General features: G+C 34.7%; 1 protein-coding gene across 3 annotated transcripts in view; it reads left to right on the top strand.

Annotated features, from left to right (window-relative positions):
* LOC129271264 (tyrosine-protein kinase SYK-like) overlaps nucleotides 1-22,041 on the top strand; it is a 48,687-nt gene extending 26,646 nt beyond the window's left edge. For 2 of the 3 annotated variants that reach the window (XM_064106434.1, XM_064106432.1), the window contains 11 exons: nucleotides 3,601-3,621; nucleotides 4,198-4,262; nucleotides 5,009-5,201; nucleotides 6,899-7,054; nucleotides 8,620-8,729; nucleotides 9,294-9,360; nucleotides 10,320-10,401; nucleotides 11,308-11,497; nucleotides 12,478-12,618; nucleotides 13,480-13,592; nucleotides 14,309-22,041. In XM_064106434.1, the coding sequence (XP_063962504.1) occupies nucleotides 3,601-3,621; nucleotides 4,198-4,262; nucleotides 5,009-5,201; nucleotides 6,899-7,054; nucleotides 8,620-8,729; nucleotides 9,294-9,360; nucleotides 10,320-10,401; nucleotides 11,308-11,497; nucleotides 12,478-12,618; nucleotides 13,480-13,592; nucleotides 14,309-14,420 (1,250 nt within the window). In that variant the 3' untranslated portion in view covers nucleotides 14,421-22,041. Of the gene's footprint in view, nucleotides 1-531; nucleotides 550-3,600; nucleotides 3,622-4,197; nucleotides 4,263-5,008; nucleotides 5,202-6,898; nucleotides 7,055-8,619; nucleotides 8,730-9,293; nucleotides 9,361-10,319; nucleotides 10,402-11,307; nucleotides 11,498-12,477; nucleotides 12,619-13,479; nucleotides 13,593-14,308 lie in introns of all 3 variants that reach the window. The other variant, XM_064106433.1, reaches the window with a different exon arrangement.
* The last annotated feature ends 238 nt before the right edge of the window (nucleotides 22,042-22,279 follow it).

The raw sequence follows: 22,279 nt of genomic DNA, 5'->3' as shown, positions 1-22,279 counted from the left end.
TTTTATTGAATTATCCGCATTACTCTTAGGCGGATAATTGGAGGATGGGTTTATGAAAAGGGTATGAGATAGGCAGATGGAGCTCCAGTACTGTACTGTACATCAAGACTGGGCCAAGGATGTGAGCCATGGACACCATTGTTTAGCAATCACCAAATGGCCTTGACTATACATTTATATGTTCATCCATAGTGTGTGTGGATTGCAGATCTTCCTCACAACAGAAAACGACATGTTTCGCACCGACATTCAGCTCTCTGAATGGAATTCAGCAAACAGAGGGGTCCCACAGGGGACTCAACTTGGTCCTGCCATATTCAGTATTCTACACTTTTCAACTTGTTCTTAACCACTAATTGCTTTATATGAAAACTCTAGGATAAAAGCAAATATGGAGTGAAAATATAATGAGACACTTCATTAGCAGCACTTGCCTGATATTTATGTTGATCGCTTTTTATGTTATTCTTCATTTTGTTTTACTTTGTTTTTATTTTACCAATCAAGTTATTTTTTGAATTGTCCAAACAGATGACAATGAAATTGATGGTATGTTAACTTGAATTAATTATACTATTGTATATTCAAATATTAATCTGTTCTTGTGTATTGTACATGTACCCTCTTCCTTTGCTTTGACTTTTGGGGTACATATATTCTTGGTACAGCAGCTGAAATGTTCCTTTTCCAAGCTTGACCTCTTCTCACCTTTTACACCAATATCTACCTCTATTCACAGTGTTCACAGTAATATAGAATGAGTGCATGATTTAGTTGTGAAGTTAAACCTTGGTGGATAGAGACCACATGAGTGTAGAACTAGAAATAGTACTTTTAATGATGATATATAAACCATTTTTCATACATATGTATTTTTATATGACACCTAAATAGATCCTTGTGATTTGATTGGTTGTTTGATATCGTTCATTCAGCCCATTTTGTAATGACGTCATCAATCGTGCAATTTTTGATCCGTTCATTGTGCAATTTTGGATCCATACGATTTTGTCCATTGCACGCGCGCACCGAGACTGCAGCTGCAGGCACCAGCGGTGCGCGTGTTGTAATGACGTAACAATCAACAGACCGAACTCGCACTGCATGAGCATGTTTCGCATCGAAATTAATAAATTTCACATGAAAAAAAAAAAAATTTAGGTGTCATATAAACCAAATAATGATTTTTTTTTCATTCGGTGAAAGATGAAAAAATGACCCATTCAACTGGTCTACGCCTCGTTGAATGGATCGTTTCATCTTTCACCTCATGAAGTATTCTGTCCATTGCACTCATAAACATTCATTATTTGTATAATATCTTCAAATACTGAGGGTGATTAGTTATAATGTTAAAGTATTATTCAGGACCTTGTTTTTTTCCCCTTGGGTAGGGGGGGGGGGAGTCAAGCTCTCGACAATAGGGCACTTTACATACATTTTATTAGAATTTTCTCTTCTGTTTTTGGACTCTTGATTGCATTTGATGTGAATTGGTCCCTTTCCCCTTTGTATTTTCCGATGAGTTCACTAACAATTTGCTGTGATCATAGTTTACAAGTAGAAAAGTTTAATATTTGGTAGTTTTCCCTGATCTCTCTTTCTCAGTCTTGTCAATAGATAGGGGAAACCAGTCCACTCATTGGACAGTGTTCTTCCTTTATGGTGTATGTGGTATATTGAAGTGCTTTTATTTCTTTTTAAGAGGAAGTTCTCTTAGTCTGTTATTTCACTATTTTCTGTGAAATATGACTCTGTTTCGGGTGACTGAATAACACAGATAACAATGTCTACTTGTATCCATTATTGAACCCAAACATTCTTCTGTATCTAAAAAAGTCCTGTTTGTTCTTTTAAAAAAAATCTCCAAATGTGCAAATTCAGTATAAATTATTATTTGACTATTTGAAAAGTATCTGGTATTGTCTTTTGATTTTAAGATAATTGTAGATCTATGTGAAAGTAAATTGTCTTTATTTCAAAATTAATGATTTTATAGTTGATGGATGACAGATTGGAAGGAGGTCATTCACTAATACAAGCACACATATTCATCTTTCATTCATTTATGTGCACGCTCTCTCTCATATGACTTAACTAATACCTATTATTAGGTTTACCATACAATTGCCAATTTACAGTTAGGTTTACAGATTTTTGCTGGCAGTGAAGGGGCTTTATGATTTGAAGGGTTTTTTTAAATCTAAAATCATTCAAACAATGATTATAATGCTATCATCTCAAAGATGTCTCATATGTAATAGCAATTAAGTCCTTAAAAACATTCATAAAAGGATGTTGATGAAGATCAACAAGGAATTAGAAATTGACTAATTTCATTCGATTGTATGCATTGCTCAATTTCTTACAATCATTTAAACTTGTGATTTTAATTACCCACTTATTATAATTGTTGAGCCTTGGCTCAAATTAGTATGATTATTAGATATCATTATGTCTTCAATGTTGGTATATATATATGTACATGTTATGTAAACAGCATATTGTTCAGTTTGCCTCTAGAGTAAAAATATGCTTTATAAATTAAAGGGGGGGAATAAAGAAGTAAAGGTAGTGCTTAGACCTTTTTACAAATGCACAAGTCACAAAAAGCTTTTTTGCACAAATTTTTCTCTATATCAGTTTTACACAAATCAGTATTATCAGTCAGCTGCACTTCACAGCTTGCAACCTGAACTATGATAAAACATTGTACTATGTAGTTTAACCCTTTGCGCGCTGATGTTGCAATTTTGCACATTCGTACAATTAAATCCAACAATCGTAATTAGTTTTCTCCCCTAACTTAATATTAGAGAAGCTTATAAATGGCAAAGGTTCTTGGACAACATCTATATGATAATTATTAGTATCAATGGTTAAAAATGAAAATCTTGATTCAAAGAAAATAACATGGAAACAATTATTATTATTCCTAAAAAATTAATTCAGCGTGCAAAGAGTTGTTTGAATTATTTTCCCATTATCATTATATTTCTTAATTAAACTGTCCTATTTTACGGTTTGTCCTCATACTACTGTATGAAGTTCATTGGCCATGATGATTTGTTCATGTGTAAAATTTCTGGCCTGCATTCCAATTTGTAAATTAATAGCTTTTTTTTTTCTTGTTCTTTGCCATCTTGATCATTGCTCTTGAGTCACTACTTCAAAACTACCCCATGAATACAGCTTTTCCATTCACAGCATTTGAATAATTGTCATATTGATTTTTTATCAAATGTTTTTATAAATAATATATATTTTCCACATGACATTCACTAAACTATGAACTGCTAAAATATCAAACAAAACTAATTCTAGCCTATATTGCTTTTTCCCTTTTGCTTCTTGCATTCCCTTTCCTTATCCTCTTTTGCTGATCTCTTTCTTCCTCTTGTACCATTTCTCTTTCGATCTCATTCTTTTTCTTCATCCAATATATATGTCTATCTCTATATCTACCTTTCCATCTGTTTAACTTTCTTTCTTTCTTTATTTTTTTTTTTTCTTATTCTTTTCTTTTTTTTTTCTTTTTTTTCTTTCTTTCCCTTATATCTTGCTTCCTAATTTACTCTGAATGCTGCATCATGCATACAGACATTCCACCCCAGAGAGCTGGTAAGTTGTAAATACCATTTATTCTTTATTATATATTCATTCTTCAATCCATCTCTAACTATTCCAAAATAATATATACTAAATGTATAAAACCACATATTATATTCATCCCATCCCATTCTCAGTGCCCTTAACATTTTGAATTGGTACTCTTGATTTTGTGGTCATATTGTTCTTTAAATCATTAACATCTTTAATAACCTGAAATGTATTTTTTCATCCAAATTTAACTGCCATATTTACATAAATCCTTTTACAGCTAAATATAACTGTTCATACAGTATGCAATGTTGCAGACATTGGTGTGAAATCCCTCCTTGTATCTCAATAACTAGTTTTACAAATTTGATTAAATTTTGATGAGCCTGTTGATTCATGTTAAACAGAATTCAAGAAGTAACTATCAAACAAAGCACAATATTTCATTGTAACATCAAAAACCATGGGAAGAATTCCTAGTTGTATATAATGTTCATTTTTGTTTACTTCTGATATCTCACCATGTTGGGCACAAAACATACTATTCTATGTACTATCATTTATCTACTAACCTTCTGTGTTTCTTATTATGTACAGGTGATAGAAATCAAAGACGAATTGCTTCAGAAGACGGAGGTGGTCCTCCAACACCAGTCAGACCAGTAAGTACAAGTTTGAGAGGCTTATCAGATGATAGTAATGATAGCTGGATTTCTATAGACCTTTTCAAGAGGACACAAAGTTGACTTTAACATTGGCTGGTTTCAAGTTCAGTGTTGACCTTTTGGGTTTTGGTGTTGGGTCAATTTTTACACGTTTACAACACAAAACATAAAATGAAGAGGGTCCCGAAAAGTCACTCACTAGTTATTGAGATGTCAATAATGTGATCTGGATCAGTTTTAGAAACCAGGGGTGTGAAAGTTCAGGTTTTTATCTGATATAAGATTTTTTGATTTTTTTCAGCTTAATTTCAGCTTATTTTTGCCTTCCTCTGTACAAAAAGTATGGGAGCTCTTTCTATTTCAGACTTTTTCAACACTCTTCAGCTTTTTTTAGATCTTTTTATTTGTGACCACTCACACCCCTGAGAAACTCAGAATAGGTTTTGAAGCTAGGGGAAGCAATCCAATTTCCAACACTAACACCAACGCAAACACCAAACTTGAAATCACCCATTGACTTTTGTGCTTTTTTCTTTACAAGGAATTCATCATCATATTCATCTTCATCATCCCCACTACCATCACCCACTACCACCACCATCATCATCACCACCACCACCATCATCACCATCATCATCATCAATCAAATATGTGCTGATAACTGCATTCAATGATTTGCTATCTTGAACCTTTCAATTTTATATTACAATGTATCTACCTAATGCTTCCTTTAACCCTCCCAGGCCCTCTCAGTATCGGTGTCAAGCCCCCCTGGTATCAGGTCTCATCTGAACCCCTCTCCTACCCCACCCGACAGGGCCAACTCCACCAACAACATGAACGATCTCCACCTTCCGCACATGTCAAGCAGTCACGGCGGTTGGGATGAGCCGGAACATGAAGGTGAGACATCGATCGAGGAGTTTATACTTGTGGGTGAGTGGGCCTTTGCCATATGGGGTCTTGGTTGGTAAAAGGGATTTCCCCTGATATCAACAAGGCTTCTGGTATCGTGGCATGAAGGCATGGTGATGATTGCATGGCCTGGGAATGCACTGTTTGGAAGTTGGTGTATCTTTAACTCTCCTGTGCAAAATGAAATCCATGACTGCTACAGTACTTTAAGAGGAGGTGTGGCCAGCAAGCTGCAATTTCATTTGATACCAATTCTTGAATTTCATCATAGACGAAGACAATGGAGAATGCTGGAAAACCACTATGAAAAGATACATTTGAGCCTTTATAAGAGAATTTATGTTAAAAGATGTAGCATGAATTTTTGGTAATTGGTGTAAAGAGATGGACTTATGGTTGAGAATGCCTTTTCCATCTGGTACCCTGAACAATGTCATAGAGATTCTCAAATGAAAAGGCCTCTCCAACTACTAACAGGCAATATAGAGAGTGCATGGAGTAGGACTGATTATTAACAAATTTGAATGCGTGAACGTGATGAGATATCTGCCAATAATGCATGTACGTTTCATACTGAGTGGAGTCCGCTATGAAACCCAGAGAACATCACAATTTGGAAGAGTCTTAACATTTTTTTATTATGAAAAGTTGACCCTCAGATTCAGAACAGAGATTGAGATTAAAACAAGAGTTTCTAAATCGAGCCTCTTACCTCACGTTTTAAACTTTTCATGGATTATGAATAAAAACATGAAGGATTTGAAGCACATTATTGTCTTGCCAAAGGAAAAAAAACCCAACTCTTTCCATCCGGTTTGGTGACAATTTAAAAATTTAGCAGTCTTGATACTGCCCAATGCCCCAGAGTAAGAGCTAGTCGGGCAGGGTTTGTGCTGATGTTAGTGGCCCAACGCCTCATAGTAGGAATCAACTTGGCAGGGTGAATGCTTATGTTAGTGGTGTGGAGAGAGAAGGTGTGCACTAGTTCTTGCATCGCTTTGTGAAATTTGAAGGACTGTTTGAGGTTTCTGTGCTCTTATTCTGATAGTTGGGGATGTGCAAGAGTTGCAGTCTGGGATGGTTCTCAGGATAAATGAGTAGTTACATGTACATGTATAACAGATTTTGAGGGGTTGAGATTGGAATGAAGCATATCTAGTTGTTCAGGTAACACAAAGCTTGGCAATTGATCTTGGGGCTGATTTTACGATTGATAATAAATAATAATGATTACTGCAATCAATCATAGAAACCATCTCCACAATCAATTTCTAAGTTGTTTATGTTGCAAGGCCTAGATATATCCTCTTTGCTTTGAGTTCTTTCAACGGTAAAGGTTTTTTTATATAAATGGCCTATCACTGCATGTCATTGCACATATCCGGGCTCTGTTTCACAAAGATTGCCATCACATGGAAGTTGTACTTGCAAGGCCTAGATATGTCCTGTTGGCTTTGAGTTCTTTCAACGGTAAAGGTTTTTTGATATAAATGGCCTATCATTGCATGTCATTGCACATATCCGGGCTCTGTTTCACAAAGATTGCCATCACATGGAAGTTGTACTTCACTTAAAATTTCAGTTGAAACCCTTGGTTTTAATTGGTTAAGAAGCGCTGTAAGTAAGGTCTGACAGTGAATGAAAACTTGCCACTGATAGCAATCTTTGTGATATTGTTTCCAGCTTCAATAACTGATTCTATTCTTCATCGATCACAGAGGATCTTCCATCTGCACGGCCAAGAGAATACCATGACGATGATGACAAGATTTACGGAGTACCCAATGACCAGGAGAAGCTGTATGACTACCTTGCCAAGACCAAGACTACCAAGAAACTAGACTCGTCCTGTCTAAACCTGGGTGATATGTTGGGTAAGCTGACTGAACCGATTAGCCCAAATACACAATGGAGGTTTCAAATCCATGGATTTAAACCATGGTTCATGCGGATTTTAAGAATCGATTACACTCAGTTGAGCATGTAACTAGCGCACTGTTAATATTTTAAGAGATTGCATTTAGTATTGGACTCTTTCTCAATTTACAGGTCATAAACCACAGTTTCAAAACCACCTTTGTTGAATCAGGCCATAGACTTTATGCAGGTTTTGCTTTTTGTCATTTGGTCACAAAGTGAGAAAAGGTCTTTCTCCTTAAAAAGTGCTATTGGTGCTACTGCTCATTATTTTTTACCTCATCTATTTTGGCCCTTGGTAATCCTTGTTTAGGTTGGGAAAAGATGAAAATAAATATAGTTGATGGTGTGCCAAACGTTACTTCTCTTTTTTAATTTAATTTGGACTGTGATCAAAATCACTGATTAAACATGCCTCATAATCAAGGTCATATTTACTGTATCTACATGGTCACCTGTGCATATTGGTTTGCTAACAAATATCCTTTGAAATGGAATATTACCTTTTCTTTTGAAATTCAATTAAATAATGTATAAAAATGAAACACTAAACGATATTACATAATTCAGTTTGTTGTTTGTTAGTTTAGTGAGCGACATGAAAATCTCTTTAAGATCCTTCATTCATTGAAAGTTGTATGAAAATTGGACTTGCTAGAACTTGAATTAAGGATATGCTATGAACAATCTGCCCAGTACAAAATCGTTTCTTACATAACATTTGAATGGCTGTATTGGTAGGTATTGGTAGCCTTTCTCTCTTCATGTCTTTTTTTTTAAGGGGGGGGGGGGTACTTAAAGGAGAATGAAACTCTTGGAGCAAGTTAGCTTTTGTGAAAGCAGAAAAATCAAAGAATAAGATCAACAAAAGTTTTAGTAAAATAGGACTAGCAATAGAAGAGTTATGAGCATTTGAATGTCGAGATCACTAATGCTATGGAGATCCTCCCATTGGCAATGCGACCAAGACCTATGATGTCACAGATGAACAACTCTCCCCTTTTGGACACTGAAAATATACCCCAAAACATCTCTTTTTGCTCATTCTAATCATATGACAAACGATTCATTAATGATATAATGTTGTGAAACCTCTGTACACCTCACCTTGTGATAGACTCTATAAAAGTGAGAATATAAGTGAAATAAGTACTAAAGTAATGAGGGAGTTGTACGTGTGTGACATCACAGATCTTGGTCGCATTGCCAATAGGAGGATCTACATGGCATTAGTGATCTCAATATTCAAATGCTCATAACTTTCTTATTATTCATTCAATCTTCCTCAAACTTTCAACAATATGTTTCTTTGATTTTTCTCTTTGATATGGATTCAGCTGGTTTCAAGGGTTTCATTCTCCTTTAATTGCATGATTTTAATTGATTGCTGGTTTGCTTCATACAAGACGAAGAAGTGATTGATCTATCAATTGCAAATCTGTCATTGATACTTGCAATTGACTGCAGATAAGTTTTATGAAACACCCCTACTACAAGTTATTTTGATTTTCATTCCTAACAGGCAAGGGTAACTTTGGATCAGTATTAAAAGGCACCTGCATGGTCAATGGTCAGCTGATACCAGTAGCTGTCAAGACACTCAAACCAAACTTATTGCAAGATCATCAAGAGGTAAACTACATGTATTACTTTATTCACTTCTTTTGTTTAATCTGTTTAGGTCATGTTTCAGTGATGACACTCTTTTTAAGCTCCCGTGCCGTGTTTGTGGAGCCAACTTTTGGCTCAAATACTTGTTTTACAATTCTTGAATTTTTTGTCTTATCAGAAAAACCTTTCTTTTTCTTGAAAGCATACATGTATGTAATGACTACACATTCTGTCATATATTAATATACCTTGGAATAGTTCTTCTTTTTCTTCTTATTCTTCTTCTGGTATACTGCCCAACTAGCTTGTCATAGTCCAAATTTATATCAATCTTAGTGCATGTCTTCACCCCTAAGAAAGGTGTTAATGAATTGAAAAATGTATTGAAAAATAAATGTCAGAGAAACATCCCTCATAAATAACATAAAATGCAACTGGCTTCACAAATATGGTATGAACTGTAGCAACTTGGGGAAATATAGCCCTCCACAGTAAAAGAAAATTTCCCTTCTTATTCATCCCCCCCCCCTATTCATTTTATTCTCTTTTCCTTCTAATGATTTATTATATATTTTTTTTAAACAGTCTGAAATAATGAAAGAGGCAGAACTGATGGCAGTCTTGGATCATCCACACATAGTAAGGATGATAGGTAAGAAAGCCTCACAAAATCATATTTCCTAGTCTTCTTCCTAATAAAGTCCACCATAATATGAAATTAGCTTTGATTGAAGCAGAACAAATGATAGAATCTGGTCTGTAACATTTCTGTATGATGGTGTGAGGCATTTGGGAAACCTTTTGACTCTGTAATCAGGAGAACAGTAATTTCTGTAATAAACAAAGATAAAAAAGAACAAAAAACATAGAAAAAGTGATGTGTGTGAATCTGCAGCATGGGCTTTGAAGATATATTCTTCAATACAATGAGGTGAACACTATTTTTTGTGTTTTTGTTGTAAGTTGACCAGATTTACCATAAGTAAGCCTGTACTAATTACGATGATATTCATAGAGCAGGTAAATGGTGGTATGCAAAAGTCATTGCAATAGCATTTGAAGCTCATGCTACATGTATAAAGCTCCACAGGGAGTTGAGAAGGTGCATGCATTATGCAGACCTGCCAACCAGTACGTTTTAGCCGTATTTAGTACGTTTTTGCAACCAAAATACGGCAGTACGTTTTTTCTTTGAAATATGGTTATTAGATCAATGTAATTTCAGGTAACTTTTTTTTTTTTTCAATCATTTTGTTAAAACCAGGGTGACGATATACACATGTTTTAATGTTTTTTTTTCATCTGCAAGAGCAGTGCGCATTTTAGCTTGCATGCAGCTTGAGCGCCGCGATGAGCGAGTGCGCCAAGCATTTTATTATGAAATACACTTTTTTGGGGAAAAATACAGTTTTTTTTATCACAGAATACAGTTTTTCATTCCCAGAGGTTGGCAGGTCTGATTATGTGCGGACAAGCCATAATTGTGATAACAGGGGTAGTAATACATAGCTGTAAAGATGCACAGAGATGTTCTGATGTACTAAGCACTGTTTTATAAAAACATGATATATTTGTATATTATTCATACCATTTATGTTAATATTATTGCAGGTATATGTCATGCTGCTGAGATGATGTTAGTACTGGAGCTAGCTGAGCTGGGACCTCTTCATAGATACCTCAAAAGACATAAGTAAGTTTTTCACAGAAAGATAATATTCTGCCTAAATAACTCCTAAGTGAGTCCCTTGTGACAAACAGTTTCTTCTTTGTTACCCCCAATTAATTCTGCGGCCAAAGAATTAAGTTTACTCTTACTTTCAGCAACCCTTCTCTGCAGGAAAAAATTATTGTAAATATTTGAAAAATTGAATACTTTCCTTATGTGCCAAGAAAAAGTACATGAATATTCTAAATTTAAAGTAGCCCTTAAAAAAAAAAATGTATTGTATAGAAAGCATCCCAGAAATTAGAATCAGAATCAATACCTACTTCAATGATGATGATGTTGATGGTGATGATCATGATAATGGTGATGATTATGATGAAGACGATGATGATTATGATGAAGATGATGAAGATAATTGTGATGATGATGATGACGACGATGATGATTATGATGAAGATGATGAAGATAATTGTGATGATGATGATGACGACGATGATGAAGATGATGAAAATAATTGTGATGATGATGATGATGATGACGACGAGGAAGGTGATGATGATGATTATGATGAAGATGATGAAGATAATTGTGATGATGATGATGAAGATAATTGTTATGATGATGATGACGACGATGATGAAGATGATGAAAATAATTGTGATGATGATGATGATGATGACGACGAGGAAGGTGATGATGATTATGATGAAGATGATGAAGATAATTGTGATGATGATGATGACGACGATGATGAAGATGATGATGATTATGATGAAGATGATGAAGATAATTGTGATGATGATGATGATGATGAAGGTGATGATGATGGTGATGGTTGTTGTGATGGTGGTGGGGTCATGATGATTATGATGATGATTAATTAAAACAACTGTGTAATTTGAATTGCTCTCTATTTCTCTGTGTCTTTAGGGAAATGAGTACAAGGAATGTATTAGAGCTGATGTACCAGGTTGCACAAGGTATGTGTTACCTTGAAAGCAGACAGTTCGTCCATCGTGACCTCGCAGCACGAAACGTTCTTCTCGTTGACGAGACCTTCGCCAAGATCAGTGATTTTGGCATGTCCAAAGCTCTAGGACTTGATAACCAGTACTACGTGGTAAGTAGGGTTTCAAACAGTTCCACTTGGTCTTCCAGCAAATGGTCTAATTCTCTTATCTTTTTAACACCATCATGTCTAAATTTACTTGATCCAGTAACCATTTGATCCAACTTACACCTTGTCTAACTCTCATTTCGTATTATGCCCAGATGCTACCTGTATAATTCCCAACTTGTCTATTAATTATTTTGCATATCATCTAATCCAATAGACCAAGTGGTGTTGCACCAAGTGGATATTATACAAAGTGGGCATTGTCAAACTGGAAATTAGGTAAATTGCAGGGGGCCGCGGAAACGGAAGGGCTGTGAGGGCTTCAGCCCCCTCACTTTTTCCAAAACCGTGTACAAAAACGTAAATATGACCATATGATTGTGATTTTTTGCATGGTCAGCCCCCCCCCCCCCCCTCCCACTTTCAAAACTGTTCCATGGCCCCTGCATTGGTAGATGCAAGTGGGCCAAGTGGCAATTATACCAAATGGATTGTAGATAAACTTGTTTGAGATGAAACAGGATTAGGCCACATGAGATGATCCCGAAGGGAAGGTAAACAGTGCGGTTTTAGTGGCAATTTTTCTGCCAAGTATTATTTTGTCAATATTAATCCTCCATGTACTTTTCATATCTTTCCATTTCTTTGTAAATTTGGGCTTTATACAGTCTGCCAAACTATTATACATGAAGCAAAATATTAACATTTCCATTTTACATTCTAATAATTTCTTTGCCAAATTTGCTCTGAAGTTCAGAAGTACTGTAAGTAACCTTTTTTAGATACAGGAAATATGCATTGAAATAAAAACGTGTGTGAAATTCTACTGCCCCAAATCAGAATAACTGGTGATACATGTAGTAGTGAAGCCGTGCACAAGGTATGCATAATTTTGAAGCATAAAATGTGAGTTTTGGGAGTCATTAAAGACTTTATCAGAGTAATATTGATAGTATTTTCTTCATGTCATTTTGTGTTTACAGGCAGAAACTGCTGGCAAATGGCCACTGAAATGGTATGCGCTTGAATGCATCTATAAATTCAAGTTCAGCAGTAAGAGTGATGTATGGAGCTATGGTGTCACGCTATGGGAGGCTCTGTCATTTGGCAAGAAACCATACCCGGTATGTCAATCATTCTCTTTATCAAGTTTTCTTGAATGTTTGGGTGTTGTATGATATCAGGTACAGTATAGTTTTGCGACATTACATGCCTACATGTACATTGCCACATTTATTATATTGATTGTAGTTTGTATTGTAAACCACTCCTGTAGTCGATTGTGTTTTGTTTATTATGTACTGCCTGTGGAGATCATTATTCTGTGTGTTTGAATATATAGATTGAAGTAAGTCTTCTTTACATGTATATTTGATGATCATGTTTCTGCATCACTTTGAACTTCAAATCACACCTTCAGAAATCACTCTGTACACCCAGATGCATTCTATTAGAATTGTCATCACTGGTTGAACTCTCTGTTCTGACAATATCTGTGATATCCTTGTTTCAGAGTGGCTAAAAAGGACTTGACTCTTACTGTTACTACACGGTAACTGTCAGTTAATAGAACTTGTCAGTACCGACAAACTTCTTGAAATGGTGTCCAGGGGAATTTTCCTGAAGTGACTTTTCAGATGTTTAAATCGGACAAGGTCTGTTTTATCTGACAGTTACCATAGTAACAGTCAGACACCTATGCTTCTCAGTGAATCAAAATCTGACAGATGAATAATGATGATGAAATGCCCTCTGTCACAAAATGCTAGGCTCTGTCACACATTGCTTAGTATTTAATTATTCAATATCTCACACCTTACTGAACAATTTGCGTTTCACAAGAATTTTTGTTGAAACATCTACAATTTCTCTTGATCCTGGACCTCTAACCCTTTATACCCTTGATCTCTATCATGTTTGCTAAACATTTACCTCTACTATTTCCCTTGACCCTTGACCTATACAATTTCTTTTGACCTTTTCAGGGAATGAGTGGTCAGGATGTAGTGGAGTACATCCAGAACGGAAACCGATTAGATCAACCAGAGAGATGTCCTGATGATGTGTATCATCTCATGTTGAAATGTTGGGCAGATGAGTAAGTTCAAATGTCACTTGTATTTCACAAGGATACCTGGGCTTTGTCTTACAAAGAGTTGCAATTGCTCTGATCAACCACAAATATGGAAAGCGAGCAATGTCAACATCTAAAATGCATGTTTGTTCAAAATATTTTCTACATGTGATGTATAATCATACATTCATAGTTTTCTTAAAAATTCAGTGCGCTTCTCTTCGTTTACACAGGACATCATGCAAATTTCCGAGAGAAAGAATTATGACATTGTTGCATTTCCATGTAGTTTAAGATGATCAGATCAATCGTAACACTTAATAAGAAGAGGCCCAGTTCTTGAAGGAGACAAATCACATTATTGCCATAAAATGACCACATGAATAGAATAATGCGCTCTTGGGCAGCATGTACTTTTAAGCCAAGCACACACTACACATTTCTTTAACAATCTGATTGTGGAAGAAATTGCAACAGCACGTGATATGGATATTTCAACGGATAAAATCTGAACAGTCAAAGTTCTGAATAGTGGTATAAATGAGTGAACCCACTCTTCTTTAGTGTTATTACATTACTTAATTCATCCTCTTGCCTGATGAATTTCACTTCCCTGACATTGTCCGATGCTCAATTACTTTTTATGATTAGGCCCATAATAGACCAGTAGGGATTATTGCATAATGTGCATTGTAGGACTGTGATAACAGCCAATTTTTATTGATGCGTTTATCTTACAGAGCCAAGGATCGACCAGGCTTTAGAGAAATTGAGTCAAGCATGTCAGATATTCTAAAACGCCTGCAGGCAGGGACCTTGAAGATGAGACCTAGACAGTTGCCTGTCGCCTAGTGACTCGACTAATACTCTGTGACAAGCAAAAGGAACTTTATGAAGATGGTTGGGGAAACCCTGACTCTTTGACATAGAGGTAACATAGAACAGGCATGTACATCAGATCAGGACTGCTAAATGGTTTTCCAATTAGGAGTATCCTCAAGAATGGAAGACGGCATTCCATCAGGAGAGTTAAACTGTAACTGTGCTTGAGAAACACCAGACTTTATTCATGAGAACATCTGTGGGCTGTACGATATACATAGGTGTAGTTGAAAGGATTCAAGCTATCATCAAGAACTCCTGGAGTGGATTGAATCATGTAGGAATGAGAGACATTGTGGTAGGTGTTCCTCAGTAGAAGGTCTCTCAACCTTGTGATGCACTCTGATGCTTAGTGTCATCACGAAATAATTTATTTTTTAATGAACGCACCATTCCATCAGAAATGAGGATCCGAGCAGAAGTATTTTATTCCAGTGATTCCGATTCAAGGTCTTCTCTCTCTGATCAAAGACTGATTTGTTTTGTTAATGTAGTAGGAGGCTGCGATATTAAAACCCACCTGACCAAGTTCACATTGGAACAGATCTCTCTGAGGTATTTTTGCATCATGAGCTTGAAATATCAGAACTTAATACTTCACCTTCGTTTCAAAACCAAGGATTCACTAGTTTCATTATTATTATTTATTATTTGCAATAACATTGATATGAACTATAGGTACTCACGTGGTGGAAGAGCAAATATGATAAAGGCACTCAGTGAAAGCTTAATTGTTCATGTACTTGTAAAGTGAATGATGAAAGAAGAAATGTAACATCTTAGCCACCAGAATATATGTATAAAATATATTTATATACTGTATATGAGATCAGCTATGGATGGTGATAAAGTATATTAGAGCATTTCTGACTCGTTCAAATGTAGAGTAGCTATATTTAGATCAAAATCTGTGTAGTGTATTTACATTGAAGAGAGGATTGTTTTTTTGTTCATAGGGAAAGGTTATATCTTACAGTAGTACTGTTTATGGAAATTTTGAATATTTCATTCCGTTTTGGGGGTTTTGATTTGGGAAGGGGGATGGGGGAATGAAAGCCTACGGTAGTAAGCGTTACCAAACTTATACTGGATTTAAGAAGATGTCCGGCATTGGTCCGGTGGTAGATGGACAACTTGAGGCATCTTGTCAGAAGTCAGAGCTGTGTTTTCTGGAGGAAAGTCACAAGTAGCTTTTCATGATTAATTCTCATATTTCATTGTAGATAAAACAGTGGGGGATGCAGGAAACCTGCTATGATAAGGTGTATAGACAATGGCCAATATTCTGACGTTAGGGCCCCGTCTTACAAAGAGTTACGATAGATCTGATCAATCGTAACTATGGAAAGCCAGCAACATCAGCATCTTATAAATGCATGTTTATTCAAAATATTTTCTAGGGATAATGTATATCCATAAATTCATTGTTTTCTTGACAATTTGGAGTTTTCCCCTTTGATTACAAAGGACATTTTGCAAATTTTCTGAATAAAAAAATATGACACTGATGGATTTCCATAGAGTTACGATTGATTGGATCAATTGTAGCTCTTTGTAAGACAGGGCCCAGGTTTACCTTAGACCATGGTCTAACTTTGCTAAAATTATGGGAAGCCAAACGTTTCAAAATTTTGTTTACAGTGATTGCTTCTCATGTTTACTGTGCTCTTTACTAATTCTTTAATGGTGAAGACAACTGTCGTACAAGTACTTATCCTTCCCAGGTGGTAAATAATGTTTTGGTAGTCAAATGAGCTGATACATTGAACCTCTACTGTTAGAGATTTATGTAACAACTGGCTTTCCATAGGCAAACCACAACTTAAAACCAGAGTTTAATTTAAACCCGAGTTCAGAATACGGGCCAATGACACCGTTCTCATCACATTTTCTAAAACTAGTTTACTGGAAATCGGTTCAGGAAACCAATTTGGAAGATCGCTTTGCTAGTGTTCCCAACTTCCCACTTGATTAGCCAAAATTGGTTTTCAAAAACACTTCACATAAAGTGGTCATGTTACCATGGGAACGCTCTCAGTGGGGTGACATGTTTCGCGCAAAATTTGAAACTGCAGCGTAGGCATTCAACATACAGTGTGTGAAGTAACTTGCTTAAAATGTTTGAAGATTGCTTCCCGAAGAACATTTGTGTCCTCACGCTAAAACCAGTTTTACGAGGCAAAGCGATCTTCAAAACTACATTGCAAGGGGGTTTTCTGAACCAGTTTGGAAGACTGCTTCTAAGACCGCTGCTACTGTTCTCATTACACGTTAAACTAGTTTCCACTAAACTAATTTCCAGTAAACTAGTTTTAGGATGGTAGTGAAAACGGTGTCAATGTCAGACTTATGACAAGGTGTCTTTAATAATGTACTCTGGCCTAAATATGTCACATAAAGATTGTCAACTCTGATCTAAGTGCTAAACAGATATCCACCATTACTTCTTCCAGTGTGAACAGTATTTCATTTGGCCATTTTTGTACTAATTAACTTTTAAAAAAAAAGTATGGAATTTTGAAAGGTGTTGGATATAAGGGCAATTTTGATATGGTTTTGAATGCCTCAAATAATGTAGTGTCTATATGCCTTTGTGTTAGTGCCTCAAATGTCAGGGTGTAATTTCATCTATTTCCATCTAAACACAGTTTTAAATACACTGTCCCTCGATCACATTTGACCTACTCCAAAATGAACTAAATATATTTACATTAAATATTTGAATATTATCAATCCCAAGAGGCCAGCACTAAATTATACCATTTATACAAACAATATGGTCCGTATTCTCAAAAGAGGTTTCAGTTGTACCATGGTACAAAACCATGGACTGTGCAGATTTATTTCATTAACATGCTTCATTTTAAGCGCACTTTGCCAAAAGCGCGCATTTCGATGGATTCAACTTTGTGTACGCGATGAAATAAGCGTAATTTTTTTTAATCTGCATAGTCCATGGTTTTGTACCATGATACAATTGAAACCTCTTTTGAGAATACGGGCCAATGAGTATAGTTCTCAAAATTAATCCACAATTTATGTCCTGAATAATTATAGGGAGCATTCATCAAAAATGCTACATTCCATAAGAATGAATGTCAGTATTGAAAATGTGACTTAATAATTGTTACTCCATAGTGACTATTATACACCCCTGTTATTCATCTGGTAGAGTTTTTATGTTAATATATATGTTTAAAGAAGTGATGTATGTTTGGTATTTTTATGATTATTCTTTTTTTTTATTTTATATAGTTCTATTTTATACATCATGTAGAGTTTATGATAAATGCAGTTAACTGTCTTTCAAGTATGGTGAGTAGTGATATCAATTGTAGCATTATCAATGATATTGATGAGAATGGAGGAAATCAAATAAAAGAGAACTGTGTTATTTTGGGGGGTCATCCGTCAGCTGGGAAACGCTTAATCATGAATGTTGAGAAACTTTGGGATGCTTAACTCTTTTTTCACTCAAGAATGCTAGAGCTAATGTTTGAAAAATCTTCAAAGTCTTCTGACTTTCTTGCAATAATGATCTTCCTGGCATTACTGTAGTATTGAAAGCTTGCCATTCCCAAAAGCATTTGATAAAGGAACAAGCAATGTATACGGTAAATGTTAAATGACTAGGTTAAGTGTTGAATGAATAGTGGTTAGGACTTTCGTCTTTCAATCTGAAGGACATGGGTTTGATTCCAAGCCATTGGGTGTTTTCTTTCTGCAAGAAATTTATCCACACTGTGCTGCACTCAACCCAGGTGAGGTAAATGGGTACTGGCAGGAAGCAATTCCTCAAAAAGCTGTGCACCGAAATTGGTAGACTAGTTTAGCCGGGGTAATATAGGAGCGCCTTAAGCACCTAGCAAGATGGATACGTGCGCTATACAAATCCTATATTATTATTATCTGGGGGCGTTTCATGAACACTTTCCATTTGTCAAGCTGTCAAATCTGGCAATTTTTCTTACCTTCGATTGGCTGAAAAGCATAGTTGTTTGACCATTACTATGGTAACTGTCAGATAATGACAACTTGTCAATGCTGATTATCACTGCTGATAATTTTCTTGAAATGGTCCTGCAGTATGACTTAGATTGATGGTTTGAAAGCATGGATTATAATTGTTGCCAGTCCTCCAAGTATTAAAGATGTGATATCCCTGATATGTTGTTAGTTTGTTTGTATAACAGGTCATGTAAACCTGTATAGTGTGAACAGTCTGATTTTATGTGTGGGAACAGGGTTTTATGTCTGTTCAAACCCAACAGAAAACCCCATTGAATTTAATTCCCTTTTTTGTGTTCATCATAGTACATGTAATTAAATTCCATGATGTTACAGGTCCTTTACATGATATGCTGAAGATGAAAATAAAGAAAAGCTTGCAGCAAGTCTCTTAGATTGTACATATTGATGTAAGCTGCAGCACGCTAAATATGTAAATATATATATAATCTATGGTACTACAAAGACATTTGTTAAGTAAATTGACAAAACAAATGTGAGAGAATTTTTATGAAAGCATTTGTAATTATATAGTAGAAATGAAGATATATGCCCGCTTTGAAAAACATTTATTTGTGAAAATGTGATATTCTGTTTTTTCATCTTGTTCTTATAAGCTGGGGGGGGGGTACAATGCACTTTGCATTATTATCTGCAATGATTCAAATAGGAATTGTATTTCAGTCATCTTGATCTTAGTAGATAGATAAGATTATTTTAGTCCAAAGCAAGTGCTGTTTTTTTAACGTACATGAATATTGTTATAAGAATATATGCACCAAACGTTTTGATTTTTGTGTGGTAGCTTCCCATCATTGATTATATAAGCCCTATGCACAAGTAATGATTGTCAATGCATTGTCACTGACACTAAAACCCTTTATTCATTTGATATATCACATCAACAAAAAATTGCACTTGTCAGTATTATACCACTTATATGATCAAGAGAGTTTTAATTCTTGTTTTGAATAATGGAAAGAAGATGATACGAATATTATTTTTGTTAAAGGAGAATGAAACTCTTGGAGCAAGTTAGCTTTTGTGAAAGCAGAAAAATCAAAGAATAAGATCAACAAAAGTTTGAGTAAAATAGGACTAGCAATAGAAGAGTTATGAGCATTTGAATGTCGAGATCACTAATGCTATGGAGATCCTCCCATTGGCAATGCGACCAAGATCTATGATGTCACAGATGAACAACTCTCCCCTTTTGGACGCTGAAAATATTCCCCAAAACATTTCTTTTTGCTCATTCTAATCATATGACAAACGATTCATCAATGATATAATGTTGTGAAACCTCTGTACTTGTCCTCTCATATTAGAACACCTCACCTTGTGATAGACTCTATAAAAGTGAGAATATAAGTGAAATAAGTACTAAAGTAATGAGGAGTTGTACGTGTGTGACATCACAGATCTTGGTCGCATTGCCAATGGGAGGATCTACATGGCATTAGTGATCTCAATATTCAAATGCTCATAACTTTCTTATTATTCATTCAATCTTCCTCAAACTTTCAACAATATGTTTCTTTGATTTTTCTCTTTGATATGGATTCAGCTGGTTTCAAGGGTTTCATTCTCCTTTAACAGAAAGTCTGTTAATATTTTTTGCCCTCTTGATGTGAGCTTGATAGATTGAGATGTGTTGACCTATGTAGGCCTACAAGTATAAATGAATACATCTCATAAGAATGTTGCTACTAATATAATTGGAATACATGAGTGTAATTGTGAAAATTAATATTTTTTTCTTAAAAATTCTCTATTTTTTATTATTTTTTTTCTGTAGGTAATGTGGAAATTAAATATGATGGGGCTCAAATCATGCTGTGTTTCTTAAATAGCAGCCATATTAGACAAGTGCAATTCAGTCATTTTCCCCTTAAAAGCGTAAAGTAATGCAATTGAAAATGCTTTTCATACCAATGGCAAAGACTTATTTTTTGTTACTTTTTTTCTTGTCAACAGAAGTACTTACATCCAACAATATTCATTTTATGGATATCCAAATGAAATAAAAGATAGATATATTTATATAGTTATTAATATATGAGGACGTGTGCATCTTTGTAAATGTAAGGGAATTATTTTCATACATTATTGAAATGTAATGTTATAGAAAGGAATAGTATATTTAGAACAGTGTATTTGGTATGTTTTTTTCTTAGTTACTGTGAGGTATTTTTAATTAAAGATATTTGTATGAATTTCAACCTTAATTGTTTGGAAATTGAATAATGTAGTATTGATCCACATGTATAATTTTGCTTTCAGAAATGAGAGTAAACTTGATATAAATAATTGTCAGAGTTAAGAAAATGATATAGATGACTTATCACATTTTATAATGACATAGGTTATCATGTGTCTGTGATATGTTATGAAAATAAAGCCAGAACAAAAAACTCACCCCAAATTATTTAGTGTTTCAAAAAAAGTGAAATATAATTGGTGATAAAAAACACTATCGTAAATTCATGCCATACACTAACATGTGTTTATATTAATTTCCCCAGGAGATTTAGTTGATGATTTTTCAGTCACAGATACCTTGAAAGTGTCTGAATGAATTTGATTTTTTTTCTTCTTGGTTGTTTCATCTTTATGAACAAAATTATATACAGCATGAATCAAAGTTCAGTATGTTTTTTAGATGTTACATTTGTAGCATAAGCCTTTAAAAGAATTTATTGATTTAATCAATGCTGACCACCTTTATGTGTAGGTCCTTAAGATTTTCCACCTTTATGGGAATTAATACCAGTTAACATCTAGTACATGTTAGGCATATCCATATGTTGATATGCATATTATGACTTTAAAAAAAAGCTCAAGCAACATTTTTAATCTCAAATATTATTTATCCATATTGATAAGAAATGCAATAGAAAAATATTGGTACGATAAAATAGAATGTGCACTGTTATATATCAACTGCAAGCACTCATTAAACATTCAAACTGATGAAAAAAAATACAATTAAAGCTAAATAATAAGCTTCATTAAGATTGAAATTGTCAAGTGTAACATGTACTTACTAAAACACATTCTAATCTTCGTATGTTCAATTTGTCAGATTTAAGTTGCTATGAATTAGGTGCTCACTGCTCACATTACATTGTGTCACGTTTATTGATTCAAATATGATTTGTTTCATGTAACTAGGCGATCATCTTCTGTTAAAAATATCTGTCTTTGTTAGTGGTTTATCATATGAATTTTGTCGGAGCCAATATGTATGTTGTGTATATTATTAAGATATCCATCATACAATACTTAAATGATGTTACTGCCTTGGAACCATAGGGTATTATGTTCATAAATGAAACTTGAATAAATGAGATCCATGGAAAGTGTACTTTGACATAAATACTTTAATTATGCAAATTGTTATAATGTGTGATCACAAGCAGAAATTTATTTGTAAACTTCTGTTGATTATATCAATGCAGGTTTTTTTTAAAATCATTTCCAGTGAGTTAAAAGGGTTAACTTTGATGATGCAAAGTAAAATTATGTTTGATGGAAATCAAGGTCTTTGAATAAACCAATCGTAGAACATTTTACAATAAAACATGTCTTGTTTGTTTGTTTTATTGTCCCAATTTTACGTGCATATAAGGGTATACTATGAATCCTCATACAGCTTGTACTCGGCTTTCAAATGAGACTAATTCTATGCAATACATCTCAATTCGGCCGAAAAATCACTTTACAATGTGTTCCTGTGCGATAATTTTTCATTTTTTTAGGGTTTTCTTACTTATTTTCACTATTAATTAATTGGATTGTGAAGAATGTTGGATCAAGCT

The sequence above is a fragment of the Lytechinus pictus genome, chromosome 11 (assembly GCF_037042905.1).
Source record: "Lytechinus pictus isolate F3 Inbred chromosome 11, Lp3.0, whole genome shotgun sequence".
NCBI lineage: Eukaryota > Metazoa > Echinodermata > Echinoidea > Temnopleuroida > Toxopneustidae > Lytechinus > Lytechinus pictus.
The sequence above is the reverse complement of the archived record's forward strand: the minus strand, read 5'-3'. Positions and strand labels throughout refer to the sequence as shown.